General features: G+C 29.1%; 1 protein-coding gene across 4 annotated transcripts in view; it reads left to right on the top strand.

The window, feature by feature from the left end:
* Positions 1 to 23,331, top strand: part of LOC107451465 (saccharopine dehydrogenase-like oxidoreductase) — a 50,260-nt gene that overhangs the window by 1,293 nt on the left and 25,636 nt on the right. For 3 of the 4 annotated variants that reach the window (XR_011636759.1, XM_043044457.2, XM_043044456.2), the window contains exons 2-7: positions 2,260 to 2,366; positions 12,544 to 12,624; positions 14,044 to 14,173; positions 18,791 to 18,837; positions 18,928 to 19,070; positions 22,168 to 22,285. Coding sequence is in view for 3 of the 4 variants with exons in the window: in XM_043044457.2 (XP_042900391.1) it covers positions 2,260 to 2,366; positions 12,544 to 12,624; positions 14,044 to 14,173; positions 18,791 to 18,837; positions 18,928 to 19,070; positions 22,168 to 22,285 (626 nt within the window). In the remaining variant the exon portion in view is untranslated. Of the gene's footprint in view, positions 1 to 2,259; positions 2,367 to 7,484; positions 7,635 to 12,543; positions 12,625 to 14,043; positions 14,174 to 18,790; positions 18,838 to 18,927; positions 19,071 to 22,167; positions 22,286 to 23,331 lie in introns of those variants that run through there. The other variant, XM_071180750.1, reaches the window with a different exon arrangement.

Here is a 23,331-nt window from a genome sequence, read left to right on the forward strand (position 1 = left end):
CATGATCCATCTACCACTGAAGATATCTTACATTGGACCTATGGTCAGTGTGAGCCAGGTGCAGAATTCTTGTTGATCACCCATTCTTGGGATCGAGCAACGAACCAAGGTTACCTCATTAGGAAACATGAGCTTTATTCTCTGAGACACCATAACTTTGAAAATCATACTTTACGGAAAAAAGCATCCATATAACGTTAGAAGACGTAGTCTATCAGAAACAGTTTAAAAAATGCTGCACTAACATAAAAACACCCATAAAAAAAGATTACATTCAACAGCGAAATGGATAAAATAAAAACTGATATCTTAATTTTTGAAAGAAAAATTTAAAGCTGTACTTCTCAGTTTTCAAATTACTGTATTTTTAAAAAAAAAGTGAAGAAAAAGAATAAAATTTCTAGTACAAATACTTTTTTAATTGCCATACGATAAATAAGAAATAATGATAAAACAAATATTTTTTTCTTTTTAAAAGTAAATCTAAATAGAAAACAAAACAAAAATCTTCGTTGATTTTTAAACTAAAAATTGAACCCTTAAAATTACAATGTAGCTTTTTCCTATTGTATTTTTAGAAAAGAGTTTTAAAAAAGTATAACATAGTTTATTAGAGTGGCTCTTTAAGGAAAGCTGTCGTAATAAAAGTGCTGATAAGAAAAAAGTTTGAGAAGTTGGCAAAAGAGAAGCAGAAAAAGTGACAATAAAAGAATTAAATTAGCTTTAAGTTTTTTTTTTTTCTCCAACTAATCTGAGTACACTTTAGCTCTTCGGGCTCTGACATATAAATAGGGCCACCTTGAAATTTTTATTTGTCTTTAAAATTCTACAGTCTGAATAATATGTAGGCTAAAAATAATTACTTGATTAGCTCTGACTGGATGGACATTTCTGATTATCAATTGTAGAAGACGTTGACTGAAAATAATCTAGTTTGAAATTGAATTCAGAGGAACCTTCGTGAGGAGGAATATCAACCTTCTATCATCCATACATAATTCTGCTAAAATGAGTAGAGTCGAAGGGCCCATATCCAAAATCTTCAGGAAGTCCAGAAAATAGATTTTTGCATATAATAAGAATAAGTCTATGAGGTAAACATTGAGCTATCTTTATTCAATAATAAATGCATGATAGTTACTGTCAATTTCCATTAGTGTGATAAATCCAATGCAATCGTTATTTTTGGTAGCTAGTATTAAAGATTTCTACATGGTTTTTAAATCTCAATTATTTAATATTCCATTATTACATACTGCAAATTCTTAATCATGCATTTTAGTAATCATTTCTCGATTAGCGACAATTCAGCTGTGGTTTTGACATCCTCATGGTTTTGTCGATAATTTTCTCGGTGGTTATTAAAACGGACTTTCACATGGTTTTTATAACCTTAATGCTTAAATACAACATTTTGTTCATCAGACTTCAAATCACTTATTTTATATTCAATTAATGATTCATCCATCTAGATTTATGATTGCATTTTTGTCAGTTGGATTTTATAGTTTTTTTTATTGCTATATTATCGTATACAGGAAATTTTAACTTGCATTCAGTTTGCCATTTTTTATTTCTTTACATGCCACTGCTCAGTTGTAGCCAAATTGCAGCAATTATTTTGCTGTGGGTCAGAAAATAGAGTTATTCATTTTAGGCATACCACTTAAACCAAAACATTTTTACCAAGTTACATGCCTTTGGACTGTACAATTATTTCCTTCATTATGATTGAATTACTCTTATAGATCTTTCCTTGTACACCAAACTATTTTCAATTCAAATGTGGTCTCTAGGTTTGAAATTAACATTAGACCGAGACCACTAAAAATTAACTTGGACCACCATATCAGTTTTCTCGCAGACCAGTAATCAATGTAACGAGATGTTTTGGTTATTTGATTTTCTCTTTCAAGTTTTGGTTTGTGTTTAGTTGTAAAATTTTCTGTACTGTAATTTTTCAATTAAATTTACTTTATTGATATTTTCCTAAAGAGAATCCAGATGAGGCATGTAAACAGACCAGTGAAAATATGTATGGGCTGTTGATAACTTTTAGTCAAGTGACTCAATTTTCTTAATTTCCTGCACCTAGTTCTGGAACCACTTAAATATTTCAGTAGTACTGTGGATGAGCAGAGTTGTTTCAATATCGTAATATCATTAAACAATTTCAATAAGATTAAGAAAATGTTTTTGTTATTAATTGGAACTTTTAACAATCATACACTTACTGGTGTCTCTTTTGTCCATTTACAGATAAAAACTTGGATTCAGTTGACATAATACAGGCAGATACTGGAGATGAATCTTCATTGGTGCATATGTGTAGAAGTTCTACTGTCATAATTAGCTGTGTTGGACCAGTAAGGTCACTTTTTCCCTTACTATTCTTCTTATTATTGCTATTCTTTTATGTGTTTTAGTTTTGTGAGATAAAAATCTCCCCCAGAAATAAGAATTCCTATCCTCAATAATAATAAAAAAATAAAGTCAGAACTTCGTAAAATGTTGCCTTCTGGAACGTAACTGTCCTTTAGCTTCATTTTTTGAGTTGTTTAATGATCACCGGAAAAGCCTACGGTGTGGAATCTCCCAACTCTTTTCCCGATTTCGAAAACAGTCTGAAAGCCAACAAAGTTAAAGAAATGTATAATGTGTTTCAAATGAAATTATAGGTTTAAGTTACAAAAAAAGGTAACAGCCTAAGTGAAAACAAAAAAATTGCCCTAATCAAATACCCTGCACATTTAAACTATTCTTACTCTAAAGAATGTACATTCATTTAGCTAATTTACAGTTGTAAAAAAGTATTTAATTTGATAACACAAATCAATTTATTACTAATTTTATGTGAAATTATATTATGATTCAGTAAAATTGGAATTCCTTTCAATAAATTATGAATTTTCTTATCATAAAACAGGAGTGAAGAAAATTCACTATACACAATTTTTTATTTGTGAATTCTTACCTAAAATGATAGTTTTTTTTTTATAGTTCCAATAACTTTTTCAAAATATTCTCAATATTAAATATTCAATATCAATTCAAAATATTTAAGTTCGTATATATACGAACTTAAATTAACGTTAAAACATTTTGATAATGATTTTTTCTAAAAAAGAAAATAGAAAAAAAAAAATCATTTGATTTTACAATACAATTCTTGAATAAAATAGCATATATGTAAAAAATAATAGAAATTGAAATGTATCAGGATTGGAACAGATGTGCGAGTTGTGCCCAACTGCTCCAGAACGAAATTTCTGATGCAGCCTGCTTTAAAATGCCTCCCCCCCCCCCTTAAAATTGAGCCAAGTTACTCCAAAACTCTAATAATATTTATTCAGCGAAAAGTGCAACTCTGCATATTGCGGCTGAATTTGTGCATAATAATGAGCTATCACACCATCAAATTAAAATTATTGGAGCTGGAATAACTATGTGAAAAAGTTTCAGAAATAGAATTGTCACAAATACAGTGTGTCAAAAAGATCTAAATTTCAAAATATCCATGTAGTGATAACATAAAATATCAGAATTGAAAGAAATAAAGTGGAAGTGCTGGAGTGAAACAATCGTAAAATGATGTGGAATAATAATAGAATCATTCAAAAGTAGTTTTTGTATAAATCATTAAAAAATTGTCGTTCCTCAAAACCAAAATTCATGTGTCATAATAACATTGAAATAATTTAATGCATTGAAATTTGAAAACCGACATGGAAATGATCAAGCGTGTCAAAATGTCAATCAATTTTAAAATTCATGTGTCTTAATAATATCACAATGAAAATATCAGAGTTGAAAAACTTAATTGAAATGGCAAAATACGAAAAAAAAAAAAACAATTATCATACTATATGGATTTATGTTACTATATTTTATATACTATGTGTCAAAATGTCAATCAATTTTAAAATTCATGTGTCTTAATAATATCACAATGAAAATATCAGAGTTAAAAAACTTAATTGAAATGGCAAAATATGAAGAAAAAAAAACCAATTATCATACTATATGGATTTAAAATAAAATTTAACATGCCATCTTAATTAACTGACAGCGAAAAAATATTAAATAAACCATGGAGATTTACTAGGAAATCAGTGATAATAAATTATATTTACTATTATTTATATTGGTGATGATAAATTAAGTTTCATTTGAATTAGGTAATAATTTTTTTCTCCAAATATTATAGACATATTTTTTTTTCTCAACTTCGTTAAAATGTTTATTTAAATATGATTTAAGCCCTTTTTAGGTTTTATTTCTGCAGGATACCTGTGGAATAAATTTTTATAAATTTATTTACATTATTCTTTTTTAGGATTTTGTTACATCCTTTTTATTTAATAATGCATTTATATTTTAAGGTTTGTTGAATATGTTATAAAATGTAAATTTATCTGCGCAAACCTGGTCAAAAATATATTTTTACAAGCACTATGCTTGGAATATAAAAGTTTTTGGGGCTAAATATCAAATTCACTTTCTCCAAAACACATTTTTTTCTATAATTAGCTAAATTGCCATTATTTAAATAATGATTAAGCTGCTGTCCCATTTCTGTATGTTAAAGTAGCAATGGTCTATAAATATATCGTTAAGATCCTACTTCCCACTCATAAACTTAATGAACTCAAACTAATAACTAAACAAAGTAAAATATGAGGTTATTTGTGTTATATTTAACATAACAGAAAATATTTTTTTGCTTTTTAGCCATCAAAGCAGTCCTTTTATATTGTGATTTTTAAACCCCTTTTTTTGTGTGCAGGAAAAATTTGCCATTAATTTTTTTTTTCTTTACACATGTAAAAATGTTGTAAATAGACAATTTTTTTTTACTTTTTTAACAATAAAAATTTTCTAGAAATTTTTTAAAAAATATTTAAACCGAAAATTTCCTATTGACTGCCTGAATTTCCTTTGAATTCTGTTCGCAAGATTGAACATATTCCACTCACTTGTCTTAATATGAGCTCTTACTGCCATTGACATATATTTTGCTCACAGTTTCACACCAATCACATTTTGTGAATGCATAATTGCATATACAGTATATAAATTGTTAAGCACAGGGGTTTAGTTTTGGGGAGGGTTCAGGTGACAAAACCCCTCCGAAATTGTACATTAATGAACTATTGTATGGTAAATATATATATAGGAAGGAGAAACAACCCAATAAACCCGTCCCCCTAAACATACATTAAAACTATACCACTCATTAAGCATATTGAAGTAACAGATACGAAAAGAAGAAAAAAGTTATTAGTTAAAGGGGAACAAATTATTGCATATGTGGCTAACTGTAATATTGTTGAATCAGCTATCTCTTCTGCTAAATAAGTATACTCTCGGTATCTCAAACTTCTATATCTCGAAAAAATATTTTCCCCCTTGGCATTATATATCCACCTAATGTTAATTTGAATTTCTATGTCTCAGAATTTTGTTCTCAAAACCCTTTTTATGTCGTTTTTTTTTTTTCGAAATAGAAGAGAAATTTTTTTGGAAAAATCACAAGTTCATTGTAAACCAATTCTTTTCTGTTTAATGCATAATTGTTTTTGTCTTTTAAAAGTAAAATTATCATTGTTGTTTTTAGACTTTTAGTCAACATTACATACATATTTATTAGTGGTTATTTTTATGTTTCATGACTCTACTTTTTAGAGCAATATTTTTTAGTATATTTTCCTTCTTTTCAGAACATATTTAGTTCTGAACTTGTTTTCTCAAAACCTCTCTAACTCGAAATTTTTTTACCCTCCCTTCAACTTTGAGATATCGATAGTTAAAATTCCACTGTTTTAGCTAACTTAATTTTTGTCAGCCATTTTTTAAAAATTTTTTATTTGATTGCTTTCACAACTCCTGCTGAATCAGATTGTCTAGCTGACTGTGTAAAAGAAGAAAAAAGGAGAAAAAAAAGAAAGAAAAAAAAATAAGAATCCCGCCATATAAAAAAGGGAATATATAGAGAAGGAATATAATGAAAAATAAAGATAACAACAGAAGCTATATAAAATCTGCATTTAATTAAAAGATGTTATTTTTAGAGGCTTTCAATTAAGATTTTTTTTTTCAATTAAAAGATGTTTTATTAGACCAAAAAAAAATTAAATAAGTAATTAAGACTACTTAACTTTCTGCCTCTTGTTAAATTATTTTACTAATAATTTAATTAAAATTGTAGTACAGTCGATACTTGATAGAACGACCCTATGGGTGACTTTAAATTACGACCTAGGATTTAGAATGAAATTTTGCTGGGACACGTCACCTATCTTTCAATCAAATGAGGCTCAAGATGTTCTACATTTATTATGCGATAACATCATAGAAAATAATAATTTAAACGATTTCTTTGAAAATTTTTAATAAATCAAATGCTATATCAGTGCAAACGTTCTAATGGACATTAAAATAACGTCACGTCTAATGAAATACCAAGCGGAACTTTATGCGTTTATTATATAATGGAAAGATTACTTTAATAAGGGTTTGTTTGTACAAAGACTTTGAACAATCAGAAAGATGGAAAAGTAAGTCATCATTTAAATACTAAAATATACATTTTAATTCTTTTAAAAACATATTTTCTAATTCCCTATGCCATATCATATTGCTGCCTTAAAAGAAACAGAATATTTTTTGTCATGTTGAATCTAACTTAAATAACTATTTATATGCCAATTTGTTTATTTATTAGTTAGATTTTCATAAGCTTATGCATGGGACCTTAAAATCAGTTTTGTAAATTATTATCAGTATTTCATTATATTTTTATTTCTATTGTTTTTGACTCATATGCTAGTTTTTTCAAGAATTGTGTGAAATCAAGTGAATTTTTTTCTTTGTTAGCGAAAAAATTATCAAAAGATTTTATCAACATACAAACTTTTACTTTTTAAAAATATTTTTAAAAAGTTATTGGTACTAAAGAAATAAAAGTGCTATACTTTTTTTATTTTTTGGGAGGGAGGAGTTCCAAACTTGGAAAAAAACTGTGGTCTACAGAAATATTAGGCTCTACAATTTTTCTGCTACCCTATAACTGCCCAAGGGCGCCGGCAGCGGGGTGCAAGGGGGTGCACTTGCACCCCCCTGGCTTTTTTTTTTAAAGACAATTAAAGAGACACAGAAAAAAAATTTTGTTATAAAAATTTTTTATTAAAAATATTTTTATTCAAAAACAAATAATTAAGTAATTATTGATACATAACAATTACAAAATTGTTTAATCAAAAAAGAATTTTAATCGTCTTGTTTGCTGTCCAAATCTGTTATAACTTTTTCAATGAATTCGGAGTCATCGTTGATTCTTTTCTTATGCACACTGAGCATGCACAAACTTGGCAGATATCTAAGCTATATTTTTAAATTTCATTTAATAAAGTATAAATAATATTATATTTTCTATTAGTTATTTAGTTTAACAAAGGTGTATAACACAAACTGATTTCTCACAACAGTTAAACTTCATCAACACAATAAATACCAATGATAAGCCTAAGCGTGCACAAACACGTTAGTATACAAAACTATGGTTTGTAGTTATTTGTATTTCAAAGTCAGTAGCTATGCCAGCGCCATCAATACAGTTTCTCGTAACAAAATTTGTAAGTACAAGAAATTCGTACTTTTTTTTAAAATATCTTGTTAACAATGAAGAAATGTATCTTTAAAAAAAATTAACAGATGAGTTGCACCCTCTTTCATATAATTCTGCTGGCGTCCTTGTAACTGCCTATTAGTCTTAAACAAAAATTTAAAGTTGATAATAAGCAAAACCATTCTGAAGTCGCATTTTTATAGTATTGTTTTGTATGAAGATGACTTTTCTAATTTTTAGTTATAATTTTAATAAAACGTAATGTGTTAAAGTTATTTAGATTGCCTAAAGACTGTTAGTCATTTAGAAGCTACTCACAATTTGAAGAAAAAAAAGAATTACTCAATGCAGCAAATTTGTTTCCTAACTAATAAATTTATTTTTTGAAATATGTTTAAAAATTGAATAAAACGCCTTTTTTTAATGAAAGAAACATTGTTAAATTAATTAATGTAGATATGTCTGTGTTTTAAAATAAAAATGTTTTACTATATCTTTTAATTAGTAGTTATATATTTTTGTTAGTTGTTTAAACATAGATATTAAACAGCCGTATGCTCAGCCCCTGCATTGGATTGGAATGTTTTCGACATTCAGTTTTTTACCTAGCAAATTATGCATTAGTTTAGGTGTTGTTATGGTAGGATAATTTATTAAAAACATTTAACGTTCTTTAAAATGTAATGAATGTAAGCATTTTAAAGAAATTTCTTTTTAAATTTTTGATCTTGCTTAATAATTAATTCAGCGGATATTTTAGGAATATTATTTTAGATTGAGGGATGTAATAACATTTAAAATTAAAATGAAGTTATTATCAAAAATTAAATTTTTTTATTTTTTATCAAAATTAAAACTGTAAGTGTTTTAGGTGTCTTTCTATAATGTCCAACCACGTGACTGTTAATTACCTTCCTTATCATTGAAAAATGTTTACTAAAAATTGTTTTAATCTTTAAACAATGAGGAAATGGGTTTTATAGTTTCTTCCTCTTTCTTGATTGTTCAATCATTTCCTCTTCTATCACAGTGCTTCCTATAGATCTATTAATGTTCTTTCTATTTAATATACGTATAGGTGTGTACTAAAGTTAAATTAATTTTAAGTTAATACCAGACGCGTACACCCAAAAGCGCGGTCTTCATCGCGGAAAACTATTATACTTAAAAAAAAAAATTATAATTACAGTGGAAATTTCCATATCGTAATCCTCAAAATAGATTTTTCCAGACAATAGGTCTTTAAGGTAAACAAACATAAAAATATCCTTATTCATTATAAATATCAAATAGACGATAATTAGTCAGGGGCTAATAGACAGGGTGCGTAGCGTTTTTAATAAGTGCTTAAAGATGCTTATTTTTGATTTACGTTATTAAAAAGGCTTTAGACTTTAAGGCAAGGTCTTTAGCAATAGGTCTTTAAGGTAAACAAACATAAAAATATCCTTATTCATTATAAATATCAAATAGACGATAATTAGTCAGGGGCTAATAGACAGGGTGCGTAGCGTTTTTAATAAGTGCTTAAATATGTTTATTTTTGATTTACGTTTTTTAAAAGGCCTTAGAAGTGCATTTTTTATTCGGTATTTGTAAAAAGTGCTTAATTTTCTATCTTTAAGATAGAGATTTTTTCTTTGCCTTATCGATTGTGGTTCTAAAATACAAAAAATGTATTCTTTTGTGTAATTATCTTTGCAATATTAATCAGAAACTAGTTATTTTAGCATGGTTATGTAAAGCTTTAGAAAATGTTTTTGAATTTTATTGATTTTATGTTTGTAAATTAAGAACTTTAAATGATAGAAATTTTTTTTTATTCCTGCACAGATCCTAATTATGATTTTTTTTATTTTTTAGAAAGTGATTAAAAATATTTTTAAGTGCTTAAAAAGTACTTAAAAGGTGCTTATTTTTTGTTGAAAAATCTGGCTACGCACCCTGTCAATATCAATCAACAACGAATAAGTCCACGTGATTTTCGTGGTTGTGCTGTTTTCGCAGCTTTAGTTTGTTATAGACTTGGTTTTTAAAATCTCGATAGTTACGTATGCCATAATAAAATACTGCAAATTCCGAATCGTACATTTATCATTTCGCAATCCACTCGATTAGCGATAATTCCACTGCGAACCCGCTTGGTTTTACCGNTTTTTTTTTTTTTTTTTTTTTTTTTTTTTTTTTTTTTAGTAGTTATTAAAGCGGATTTTCATTTCGTTTTTAAAATCCCAATGTTTCTTTACTATTTCGACTTCGAATCGCGCATTTCGCACTCAATTATTGAGATTCACCCTCAATCTCACGAACTTTTACGATCGCATTTTTGTCAATTATTGCTGCCGATTTCAGTTTTCAATGCTACATTATCATACACGGGGAATTCCAAATCCGCTTTTGAATGATCACACAATGGCCCGCTTTAGTCGTAACGATTTCCTCTCAAATCGTCAAAATGTGAAGTGTTTTTCAAAATGTGAAATTTTTGCTCTCTCTGAAATTGAGTGCGTGATTCTTGGCGGTAACATTCCTTTAATGCGAGACGTGAAAAAAAATTCGCGATTTTTTTTTTTCGCGCTGTCATTATATGCTTAATTTAGTTAACGAGTTATTTATTTTCTTTCTTTTTTTCATATTGTTGTAGAAATCTGATTATAATCGGAAAAAAATCAAAAGTCCAGTAAGAATCATAAAAAAATGTAGGATTCTCATCTCTGCATATATTTTTTCAACAAGTCGCAAGTATAAATTTTTATTTTATTTCTTTGAAAAGGAAAAGAGTTTTGTTTATTCTAATTGTTAAAAAAGTGTCCGAAAAAGAAACCCTTTCGGTAAACGGACTTCCAGATATGGAACTTAGTACTGCACTAAAAGCGAAAATTACTTTTACTAAATTACATTACTAAAAAAAATAAAAAGTCCGCCTCTTCAAACAAAGCGTGTCTTTTTTGAATTCCCAGGAGAGAGAAAAGAAATAATTTTTTTTTACGCTTTCTTCTACTAATGCGATTTAAAACTACATTCACATGATTTAAAATCATATTATCGCGATTCTTGTTTTTACGGTTTTGCATCAAATATCGTGTTTCGTATTCACGTGATTTTAAAGCCACTATTATGATTCGTGTTCAAGTGACTTAAAAATTATAGATCGAAATTCACGCCATTTTTAAATCAAACATCAATATTCGTATTAACGCGATTTAAAAATTATTGCAAAAAAACTTTTTCAAGGAGTTTTTAAATTGTGAAAAACAGATGATTTGGTAGCAGTTTTTACAAAAGAAATGTTAAAGCTCATTCGAAATAGACATTTTTTTAGAAGACACAAAGAAATTATCAATTTTATTAATTGTAAATTTAATTGCACAAATATTGAGTAAAAAATTGTAAAAGTAGTTAGAAGGCTTAAAATTTTTTTTTAACAATTTCAACCTTTAAAAAAATGTATTTGAATGTTTAAAATTTTTTAAAAACTTAAAAAACTATTGCTTTAGTTTCTTAGAATTTTTTTTTAATAATTATTTTAAATATATATTGAAGAACAAGATATAGTAAAATCTATGTTTCTTGTTGTTGACTTAATATTAACTAAGATCTTGGTTATTATCTAATTATCTTGGAAATTAATCTTTAGATTTTGTTTTTTGTTTTTGATTTCTCAAAAATTCTGCTGTGATTTAGATGAAAGACTTAAATTACATTTTGAGACAAAATGGAAGTATTTTCTACATTAAATATTAAGATTTTATCAGCAATTGAAATTATATTAAGAGACACACAGGCTCAATTGACACAAAATATGAGGGTCATTCTGCAACTGCAAGGTCACTCCACCCCCTGTTCTTCTGTTGTTTCATTCACCTTTAGAGAATATTGGCTTGTTTGTTGGATGGTTTTCTGAACCATAAATCTCTACTGAAAAGACCCTCCCTTGAAAATATGGAACTCATTCTCTTCAATGTCAAACAAGTGGCTTTTCTGCTGCACTCTATTCTTCATTTAGTAAAACTTTTTCTTAGAGAACTTTAACCGTAAAAAAATTAACCTAAGAATTTATAATTAATGAAAAAGAACCTTATATTTTTAAAGCAAACAGTACTTAAAAAGGGAGGAAATTTACAGAATATTAAATTTGTGTCTTGTTCGTTGGCCCCCTTACGTGGCTTGCCTGCCCCTACTTCAACTCATTAAATATGTTCAGATATTTTATTCACTTGAAAATGTCTGTAAAAAGCAATGCCTCACTTATCTATTTAACAATGATTTGTTTTTTCTGTCTCAAAACATGTTGAAAAGGCATTTTTCTCTATTCAAGCTCAATTTATGAAATACCCTTATGTGATAGGAAAAAAAAGGATGTGATAGTTGAAATTAGCGCACTGAACAATAAAAAATAAGCTATTGCTGAATTGCAAACACTTTTTCGTAATTCAAATGTGTGATAGGATTATTCATTTTTTTTCCCCGATTAATGTGCAATTGAAAAAGTTGTTGAAAACCATGTTGTGAGGCATGAAAATGTTTCTTTTTGGCATGTTTTAATTTATTATAAAATTAATGTTTCATTGACTTAGTAGATTGTTATAATAAATAAATTTATTTAGTTAATTTAATTTAAAGAGTTTTTTTCAAAGTAATGTTGCACAGTTATTAAATAATTATTTTGTTATTCATGTATGTTATTTTAATGGTTAGAGACAGCAATATTGGATCGATACATGAACCACCAGAAACAATTTAGTTTTCGTGCAATTTAGATTGCGAAGCTCACTTTTTTAATCTTCGTATAAAAAGTTATTAAAATATTTGCCAACAAAAATATTCTATTTATTATTGACACATTTGTAAGCAAATTCATTTGATTGTTTGCTCAAATATTATTTTTAATTTTTAAACAATCTACTTTTTTGCAGTATCGATTTTATGGAGAACCTGTAGTTAAACAATGTGTACTAAATGGAGCACACTATGTCGATGTCTGTGGAGAGCCACAGGTATATCTTGAATATGCTTATATTATTTATATTTTATTCTATTATTTTGTTGCTCTTGTTTCAATGTGCTTAGTTGGTTTAAGTATATATGTTTAAAATAATTTTAAAAAATATATTAATGAATCCAAGGTAGAGCGTAAGTAAAGCTATTATAAATTTTCGAAAAAATAAAAATAATTTTTTGTCCGGTTATTACTTATTTATTGCAGGATATCCCAAACCTAAGTTGAAAATTAATTCAAAACAGAGTAGTAGCACACTTTTCTAAATTTGGACACACAGATTTATGTATTTGCGCAATTACTATTTTTACAATTATTCATTAGATTATGATTGCTGGTAAAAATGACTGCTTAAAATCATATATATTGATTGCTTAAAATAAAAGATTTTGATCACTTGTAACCATATACTAGTTATCACGTCTTGTTGTAATTACAGGTAATCTTAATCACATTCATCATCTGAAATCGTTACTTATAGCTTATAAAAATAATTACAAGTAGTTTATTACCAATGTGCGTTTTATTTGTAGTTGTCACAATCGAAGTCAATTAAAGTATTCTGTGCCCATTTTTGTTGAGCAGTGAAATTATTCAGTTATTCTTGACTAATGAATAAAGAATAATGGTTGAAAATAATGAATGATTTATCCTTTATTCAAAATATTTCTGACTAATGAATAAATCTTTATTCATTATTCTGAATGACAAATGCCCATCTCTGATTGATATATATATATATATCTATATATATATATATTAATTTTTTTTAACAGATTATGAGTGTGTTATGTTTTTTTATGGAAAAATTAAAAAGAGATTTGTTTTGATTGTTAAAAAGTGTTTGGAAATTAGATTTTTAATAAATCTGTTGTTTATGTTTTGAAATAATGATAAAAGACTTGCTTGCTTTAAAAAAAATTAGAAAAATTGATTTTTTTTTATGTTTACTGATCTAAAAAATTTATTCTTCATTTGATACCTAACAGGGAAATGTTATCTTTGTGTTCATAATTTGTTGGGATTGTTAGGCTTGAATTAAAGCAACTATGGTTTTATTTATTTCATAATTAGTTAGTAATAATTATAGTAATTTTAACTATTTTAAAAGAATCTGATTTAAATCAAAAAATCCTTTTTTTTGTCAACTTTGTTGCCTGGGCTTGGTCAGAATAACTTTTTTGAAGGAGTTTCGCTCTCTCTTTTTCTTAAGAACTGTGATGAAAGCATCTCATTAATTAGTCCGACCAGTTCAACGAGTCTAAAGCGTAAAAAAAGTCTCAATCAAAGCATTTTTATTAAATCTAAAAGTATTGTACAAAAAAAAAACAGTTTTTATTAGTTACACTTTTAAATTATTAATTTATAGTGGAAATAAAATTAGGCACAAAAGGAATTTACTTTTTTTCCATTACAGTTTTTAGAATCAATGCAATTAAAATATTTTGAAGAAGCTCAAAAGAAAAACCTCTACATAATTGGGTCATGTGGTTTTGACAGCATACCTTCTGATTTTGGTATAGAGTATGTGAGAAAGAAATTTGATGGTAATACTCTCACTTTTTCTTTTATCTGCCTATGACAGTCTAATAAGATGTTAAATCCTTTGAATTAATTTGTTATTTTTTCATTCTAATGAGTTTTTTTTTATGAAAGAATCAAAAAATATTATAATAACAAATGCAGTTTTCTTCTGGACTTGTTGAAATCTTGTTTTAATTGTCTGCAAGTGTTTTTTGTCCGCAACTCACAAACGAAATTGCTTTGGAAGGAGACATTCCATGAAGTTAACGTTTGTTAAAAGTTAATTATTGTCCTGATATTCCTGATAATAAATATTTTGTTTTTATTTATCCTGATTATTTTTTTCAATGCAACATTACTATAAAAATTTTCTACATATTGATCTCAGATTTTTATGAGTAGTTCAGTGCTCCAGTAATAAGACTATATTGGAAACTCTCAAAAATTTCTGTCTCGCAATAGACTGATCGTAAAGACACGCTTCCCTGTAGAACAAAGTCAAGCATCACTGGCTGTGGTCAGTAAGAGGGTGAGTGACCACTTTGATCAGCCTGCATAGGGACCAAGGGTGCACAGTATTGGTTCTTGTTAAGCTATTCTACTGTAAAGTGCTCGGCTTCACGCTCTTGTCGTCAGGCTACCAAAGCAAGGGATCCATTCCCTCTGGAAAGGATCAGAATTTCTATGGCATGTCTTTGGATCCCAGACCGTCTTCAATAGCCCATTGTGTACAGCTCTAGTTCGACATAAGTAAAGTCCCCTACTTACCTATTTAAAAATTCCTTAAAAAAAAGTTTTTTTGAAAATTAAAATATACTTCTTGATATGTCATTTTTTTGCTATAAAACTTGTCTTTATTGTACTAAAGTAGAACAAATATTCTTTTTTTATTGCTTGTTATTAGCCATATCTTGAAGGTAGTCAGGTTTTTGCTTACTGCTTCAAAAAATGTGATCCTGATTTTTCTTTTACCTACTAGAAAGCCCTGGATTGTGTGGAGTAAGATTTAAGATGTAATGTTTATGTGTAAAAAGTTTCTATAAACTTAAAAATGGATAATAATCAAGAAAATTTTCAGTGTATAGTACTGGTTGGTTGGCTCTAATGCCACTTGCTACACGGGCAAGCTTGCTTGGAGAAACCAAGCAAATTTAAGGCAGAGTGTGCATTTCTTGTTTTTCAGTGGCGCCATCTATGGCCAAGAATTTGACTTCTGCCACACCTTACATCCCATTACACCTTACCATTACACCTTACACCCGTTTATAGGGCGAACCCATTCATACATTCATTCACAGATCGTAATTTTGACCTGAATCAGAGAACGATCAATCTCCAATGCAGTACCCCGAGAGGTATTTATTTGCTATGGGAACATGGAGGACTTTTGCGACTCGACAGATTTAACGTGCATCAGTCACTTCACAGCACGGGGAGTCTTCGGCCGGCTGGGTTTGAGCCCACGAACTCTCAGACATAAGCCCAGCGCCCTACCGACCAGGCTATCCCGGCATGTATCCATGTGTATAGTTCTTATCCATTCAATAATTTATCACACACAAGAATATCTGAATGAAATTCTTTTATTTCAACTTTTATTAGTACATTTCATTTTCCACTGAAACCAAAATTAAGTAGTGCTTAAAAATTACCCTTTTATAAAAAATAAAAAAAAAGACTAACTAGTGTGGGAGCACTTTACATTTAATGCTTTTTACATTTGAATTAAAATTCCCATGTTTTTACTTGGTGCTACTATTAATTCACAGGATCAATCTAATAATGCCTCAAAATATTTTGGGAGCACTTTACATTTAATGCTTTTTACATTTGAATTAAAATTCCCATGTTTTTACTTGGTGCTACTATTAATTCACAGGATCAATCTAATAATGCCTCAAAATATTTTGGAATTCCATATACGTAATATGCTTTAAAGTATTTTTTTAAATATCGGCAGGCACTGAATTCTTTTTCTTTGCCTCTGAAGATGCTAGAATTGCTGATAATTTATTGTACTCGTTGGGCACCTGTGAACCTTATCACGGAGGCGAGCAGCATTATCTACGCCACACTGTCACAAACACCCGTTCATAGAGTGGCAGGGTGGCCACCCACCTGGAAAACCTGGAATTATCAGGGAATTTTTTATACTGGAAAAAAACCTGGGAAAGTCAGGGAAATTTGGATAAAAACCTGAAAAAATCAGGGAATTTCAAAGAAAAGCTGGAATTTTTCTTTTAATTTAAATTATGTTACCATCCATTATATCCACTTTTATTTAGACGTAAATTTAATTTAAAGAAGTTGAAATATCATCAACCCAGCAATACTTTTCTTGCATTAAAATTCTCTTTATCCCAGTTAAACTAGAATGCCATTTCAAACTCTTTTATGTTGGGAAATGAATGGAGAAATCTTTGACCTCATTGGAGATTATGGGACTATGTAGTATAAGATAGGCAAAAATGTAGAAGAAAGGATTAGGATATTTGCTTCTGTTCATAAAAGTAAAGTTTTTTTTTTTTTTTTTTTTTTTGTTTTTTTTNTTTTTTTTTTTTTTTTTTGAGTCTTCTTTTATTCTGTGGGCTGAATTCATTAATTGTTGAAGTTTGTTTCTCTGCTTGGGGGGTATTTTTTTTCTTTTAACAAAATTATTCAAAATGTTTTAGTATTTTTAACTTAATAAAATTCTCAAAAAAAAAAAATTGGTTATAATTTAGAGATTTTATCTTGCACTCTTTTTCTGAAAGCTTTTGTCCAATGAATTATTTTTCTCAGCAAAGTTTTGTTTTGTAAGATAGTTTTTCTAAGAATTTAATGTTCATTTTTTTCCAACACCATCGAATTGCCCAGGTGTAAAAACAAAACCAATTAACTTATCTAAACTAGGAAACCATGTTAGATTGGAATTCTTAATACATTCTAATTTCCATTAAGAAACTGGGAAAAAAAGAATAAAAGTTAAAGAATTGTATCTAGTTTTTTTTTTCTTTTCTATAGAATATGCAACAAGAAATTGACTATTTTTCGTTTACAAATACTGAATATGACTTAAAATACTGAATATGACTTAAAATAATAGTGTTAATTTGAAACAAACAACATTATTTAAACATTTGACTTATGATATTGGTTTAAAGAAAATTATTTCAATGAATTTTATAAAGAGCACTGTTTGTATAAAATACAGTATAAAATGGCTCTATATTGAAATATAAATAAATATAAGAATTTATTGGTTTCTGATCACCGAGAATTATTTTCTTTTGCTTAATAAAAATATATTAAACAGTGCTTATCCAAGGTTGTTTTGGATCATTGCTATTTGGTACATTTTGTGCAAAAACTATTTAACACTTAAAAAAAATTTTATTCATTAAAAGCGTTATTTCTGCAAGCTAAACACATTGTTTTCTCCACATCTATTCAAGATGATATATTTAAAAAATAAAATTTTAAATGAAATATTACACTATATTGACTAATACACTAATATTGACACTTTTCATGTACCTATACTGCACTTTAGCAGGGGAAAAAAAAAACACACTGACCTGGAAATTTTAAGAATTTTACTGGAAAACCTGGAAAAATCACGGAAATTTGAAACCTGATTTGAGTGGCCACCCTAAGTGGGCCGCTTTCACGCATCACACAACAGAGAGAGAAACATCCATGCCCTGAGTTGGAGTTGAACCCGCAACCATTGGCTTCGCAGTCAGGCACGCTGACTGTTCGGCCACCTGGCGTGATATAATGCACTTCTTTGCAATGCTTAAAAGTTTCAGAAAGAACTTTTGAGTTCTTTATTTTTCAGAGTGCTTTTCAATGCTGATACTAGGGCTTTCTTATTATCTTTGGCATCCTCCAAATTTTTCAGATTTGAAAACTATTAAGATTCTGCAAGAGGTTTATCGAAAGAGTATAGTGATTTTCAAAACTGAAAAATATGATAAAAGGATAAAATTTCAACCAAAGACAACATTAAAGAGCATTCCAGAAGAGAACATGAAAAGTTATGTTACATAAACTTTTCCAGATGGAGACAGATCGGATGTTATGTTAAAACAAGTAATAAATTAAATGGGAAATTCATAAAATATTTTCCGGATTCATGGGGGCTCAGGGGATAATATATAATAAAGCTCTCCTCTTAATAAGGTGATTAAATAACTCTTCTCCAAATAAGACTCCTCTTAATAAGGTTAGAATCCCAGCAATAGCCAGTCAATAGGAATTCTATTCCCTGCTCGCATCAACCACAATGCTGATGTAAAATATCTTGAGTGGTAGATGGATTCCTTGCCATTGGGCTAACTGTAGAAAGGTTTCCTCTCCGTGTAATATGAGTCAGTTCCATCAAATATGAGTCGGTTCCATCCAAAACAGTCCGTCAGAAAAGTTAGTTTATCCTATTACTTGGTCTAGAAGTTCTCTGGTCTTCTAGGTTGTCTTTAGAATTACAAGGCTACAAAGTTGAGCATTGTTAACTGTAAACTCAAAAATGGGTCAGCTGTTCAACATCTGTTATAAAATAAAATATCTTCAGAAGTTATATGATTATCCCAGCAAATCAATACTGGACCTTGTATTTAGAAGTACTCTTTATATTTTAAATAATGATTTTTCATTTGTAGGTGATGTATTGTCCGTAGAGACGTATCTCACAGAAAATAGAGAACCTGTTAAGTATTTTCCTTTTTTTTTTCTCATTTTGTGACCCTTCTAAGGAAATTTTTGTTTTTAACTTTTCTTTCTTTTTTTTCTTTTCTAGGGAAATTCTGTAAATTTTGCTACTTGGCAATCAGCTATCCATGGTTTACATCATGCCAATGAGTTAATACCACTCAGGAAGTTATTGAGCGAAAAACTATTTTCCAAGAAAATGCCAAATCCTGAATATAGCTTGAAAAAAAGGTGACTTATTTATCAATATATGTTCTGCTGTACAGTGGACAAAATAAGAAAAAAAGAACTTCCTAATATCTTATGGTATAGTAATTGGGTTCTGACCTTGAGCGTTCGCAGTTTAAACTTTAATATGCTAATTTGTTTGCTGAAAGGATAAATTAAGTTATGAAATCTGACTAAAATAATGTACTTTATCTGAATTAACATACTTTTTCCCCAACAGATTTGAATCCTCAAACAATGGGAAGGTAGGCAGCTACAAGCTGGAAACTATGATCAGAATAGTTTTGGTCAGGAGAGAGGTTGAAAGCTTGGATCTCTATCAATTTAACTACTTGCTTATTTTGTTAAATATCTTTAAGTAATTGAAGCAACTTGAAATTTTTTTGTACTTAATTATACAACTGGAGGAAAATTTGCTTTGTATGCAATTATTTTAAAATATGTGAGTTTTATAATTTTTGTTAATATTTATTAGATCTCTTAAATTTTTCCAGAGATAGTGTGAAACAAAAAAAATGCAGTCAACATTAAGAGGCCCAGACTTTCGATTCTTAGGAGCAGTACATATTGAAATCAAAAGTAATACATATAAAATAGGCATTAAAATCAGTAGGATCAATAGTAAAATCAGTGTAGTGTTGCAAAGGGACAACAACTTGAATAACTTTGATGATTGGATTTTCACATACTTAGACACAATTTTAATGGCTTAAGAAGCTTGCCTTAAATATGCTACTTAATCAGTAGAGACGATATTAAGTTACAAAATTGTTAACTGAAATGTGTTTTCTCTCAGACTAACGTGTCTTTCTTTTAATAGATTCAGATTCTTGACCCTCAAAATTTGGGTGGTAACCACAATCTAGCAAATATGGTCCCAATAGCTTAGAGAGGAGAACAGAGCAGATTATACTCCTTACTGTTAGTTTCTTGTTATCCGTATTTCACTATATCTCAAGAAATTTCTAAGGAAATTGATACATTTTTATACACAAAGATAAAACTCATTTATCCAAAGATAATTGCATGTAAAAATTTATTTTTTTGTAATTATCTACAAGGTCTGGCTATTAATTTCCAGGACTCATGGAATAACTCAGAAGAAAAAAAAGTTAAACACATAGCCATTTAATATTATTTGAAGTAATCCCCATTAGCCGTAATACACGTCTGTGCTCGGCTGTACAAATTTCGGAAAGAAGTTTTAAAGTCCTCTTTTGGAATGCTCTTTATTAGTGACGTTACAGTTTTCGTGAAGGCTTCGACATCCTGAAATCTTGTTTCCTTCAGTGAATTTTTCTGCTTAAGAAACAGGAAAAAGTGTGTGCTAGGTCTGGCGAGTATGGTGGATGCTGCGACTCAACGACACCATGCTGAGCTAAGAATCGCCTCACAGGCAAACGCAATGTGTGGACGCGAACTTTTTCAATTGCTTCCGGCTTGCGTGCGAACTGCGGCCGAACTGTGTGCGGATCATCTTCCACGCTTTCGCGTTCAAAAGCGTTTAAACCATTCAAAAGTTCTTGAGCGAGATAATGCTTCCTTGCCATAAACTTGTTTTAACAATTTGTAGGTTTCTGCAGCTGTCTTGCCCAATTTGAAGCAAAATTTAATGTTAATTCTTTGCTCCATTTCACTTCGACAACAGGAATTTAAGAGCTCCGTTTTAATGCGCCTTTCCACGAGAACCACTCACTTCAGAATGGCGCCGATTGCACTGCACATGCGCAAGAAAACACTCTTCAATATGCAATCATTAGCGCCATCTTCCGGCTTTTCTTTCTCCTACAGTTACGTCAGTCCTGGAAATTAATAGCCGGACCTTGTATTAATATAACTCGTTAAAAAAAAATAGATGTTGTTGCTGTTGCCTAAACTGGCATACGTCAACAACAACAACATCTATTATTTTTTAACGAGTTATATATTTTTAACGAGTTAACCAAAAAAATTTTAATTGTAAGGTATAAAATTTTCTTGCAATTTTATAGTATGCAATTTTAAATACAATACAGATTTGATAGAAATTAGTCGAATAGTTCTCCTGTCAACCAATTTTCAAAATGTATGACTCTTTAAAATTGAATGACTCAAATACTATTCAATCAATTTTGTATTTTGTTACATAAAATTAGTTACTTTCGAATGATGTAACAATTTGTATACATTACAATTCCAAATTTTTTCAGCTTTTATTAAATAATCAATAAATATGAAAAAAATAATTTTGAAATAGAATTATCTTTCGATAAACGAGTTTTACAATTGTGTGCGAAAATCTTTTGATTCATTTAAAGAGTTCTTGAGATGTAACAAAATACAACAAAAAGGTGAAATTAACATTAAGAGCTACCAAACACTACTCTCCTGCCTAAACTATTGGAATCATATCTTTTAGATTTTATTTGATTTTATAACCGTCAATGAACGGCCGACCTTATTTTTATTCACGACTACTAACGTTCAATTCTGTAATCTTATAATTTTGAACCCAATCCCGAAGAAAAGGGAACTCCTGGATCAAGTATTGGGAAAAATTTGCCTTTGCGCAGGACTTTTTGATGGAGTTAACTTGCGTTTGTGTTATATGGAGAGAAAAACCACGAAAGCCTCGCATGTTAAGCCTGGCAGCAAGAGATTTCCAACCCATGATCCATCTACCACTGAGGATCTTTTGCCTCAGCGTTGTGGTCGGTGCGATCCCATTGCGGAATTCAAATCGACCAGTCATCGCTGGGATTTGAACCTGGTTCCACCTCCTTCAAAGGCAAAAATTCTCTATATTTTTTTTAGATTGTAACTACCTTCCCTTGTTTGAGGGTCAATAAACCTAATTTGTCAAAAAAGGCATGTTTGTTCAGACAAAGTTTGTTTTTGTGCCTTATTTTCTATTGTAAAATATTACCTGCACTAATGAACTAGCATGTGTAAAGTTAGCTTCTCAAATTATTAACATTAAATCTAGCATGTGAAAATCTGATCTTTAGATCAAACCTTTTTCAGAATGCTCTCTTTTTGTTATATTTATATATTAAAATAAAAATGTATTATAATGTATACACGAATGGTTTTGTTTAATTCACAAATAAGATGTTTTTAGGTTTTATCTCTTTAAAAGTGAGGATGTTAATGGATGGTGCATACCTTTTATCGGCAGTGATAGATCTGTTGTGTTAAGAACTCAGATGTATAACTTTCAATTCAAAAATGAAAGACCAGTAAGTTCAATTTTTTTATTGCTAAATTTGTGTCACCATTAAGTAAAGACGCATTCTGTATGTATTTTCTTTCTTAACTCTCTGGCGTAATTTAAAAATTTCTATCCAATTGGTAATTATTTTCCTGGTTTAACAATAAACAAACCTTGCACTGTAGACATTAATTTAGACATGAAATTTTAAATTTTCAGTTAGTAATCAGTGGCTGGTAGACTTTTAAAAACTTAGTAGCCTTTAGTAGGTCCTTTTCATTAAAAAGCCACTTTTTGGAAACTTTTTTTTACTTGGATTAAATTATATTTTCTTAAAAATTCCTATTAAAAATAATATTTGACTATAAAAAGTTTATTCAACAAAAATAATATAAATATGTTATGAAATTTAGTAAAGCACATTGTCTTTGAAGAACTTTATTTAAAAATGTTTGGGGAGGCAAAATATTTTCATGTATGCTTTACAATTTTGAGTATGTGAATTGTTGAGGAACTCTCTCTCCACATAAAAAAAGAAGAAAAAGCGATGGATTTATTGTGACTGGTTTATTTAAATGTGACTGGGTTATAAATGTGACTGGTTTATTTAAAAGTCGCTACTTTTTTTGTTGACTTGTCATGTGTCTAGTGGTTGTTTTCAGGTCTATATTAATTTGATTCTTGTGCTCTTCCTGACATGGTCTGATCTCTATGGATATCTTGCGTGACTCTTAATTTGGTTGTGTATGCAGGCCATTGCTTAAAAAAAATGCTAGCTTTAAAAATTGACTTAAACCAATGATGTAACAAAGGCCTCTACTGGCAGTGAAAATGTGATTATTTATTTTGAAAATGAAAGGGTCACTACTATTGCTACTATTTCTTAAAAAAAAATAGCTAAAATGCTACTAATTTTGAAAAAAATACTGTTGACATTAGATGGGTCGCGTTAAAACTTATAAGGTATGAAAATAATGGAATTCAAGAAACCATATGGAAAAGTGTTTAACTGCTGAAGAAGATGTGAGTTTACAATGCAATCGCCCCAAACCAAATGCAAGAAAAGTGATGTTT

Source organism: Parasteatoda tepidariorum, chromosome 5, assembly GCF_043381705.1.
Source record: "Parasteatoda tepidariorum isolate YZ-2023 chromosome 5, CAS_Ptep_4.0, whole genome shotgun sequence".
NCBI lineage: Eukaryota > Metazoa > Arthropoda > Arachnida > Araneae > Theridiidae > Parasteatoda > Parasteatoda tepidariorum.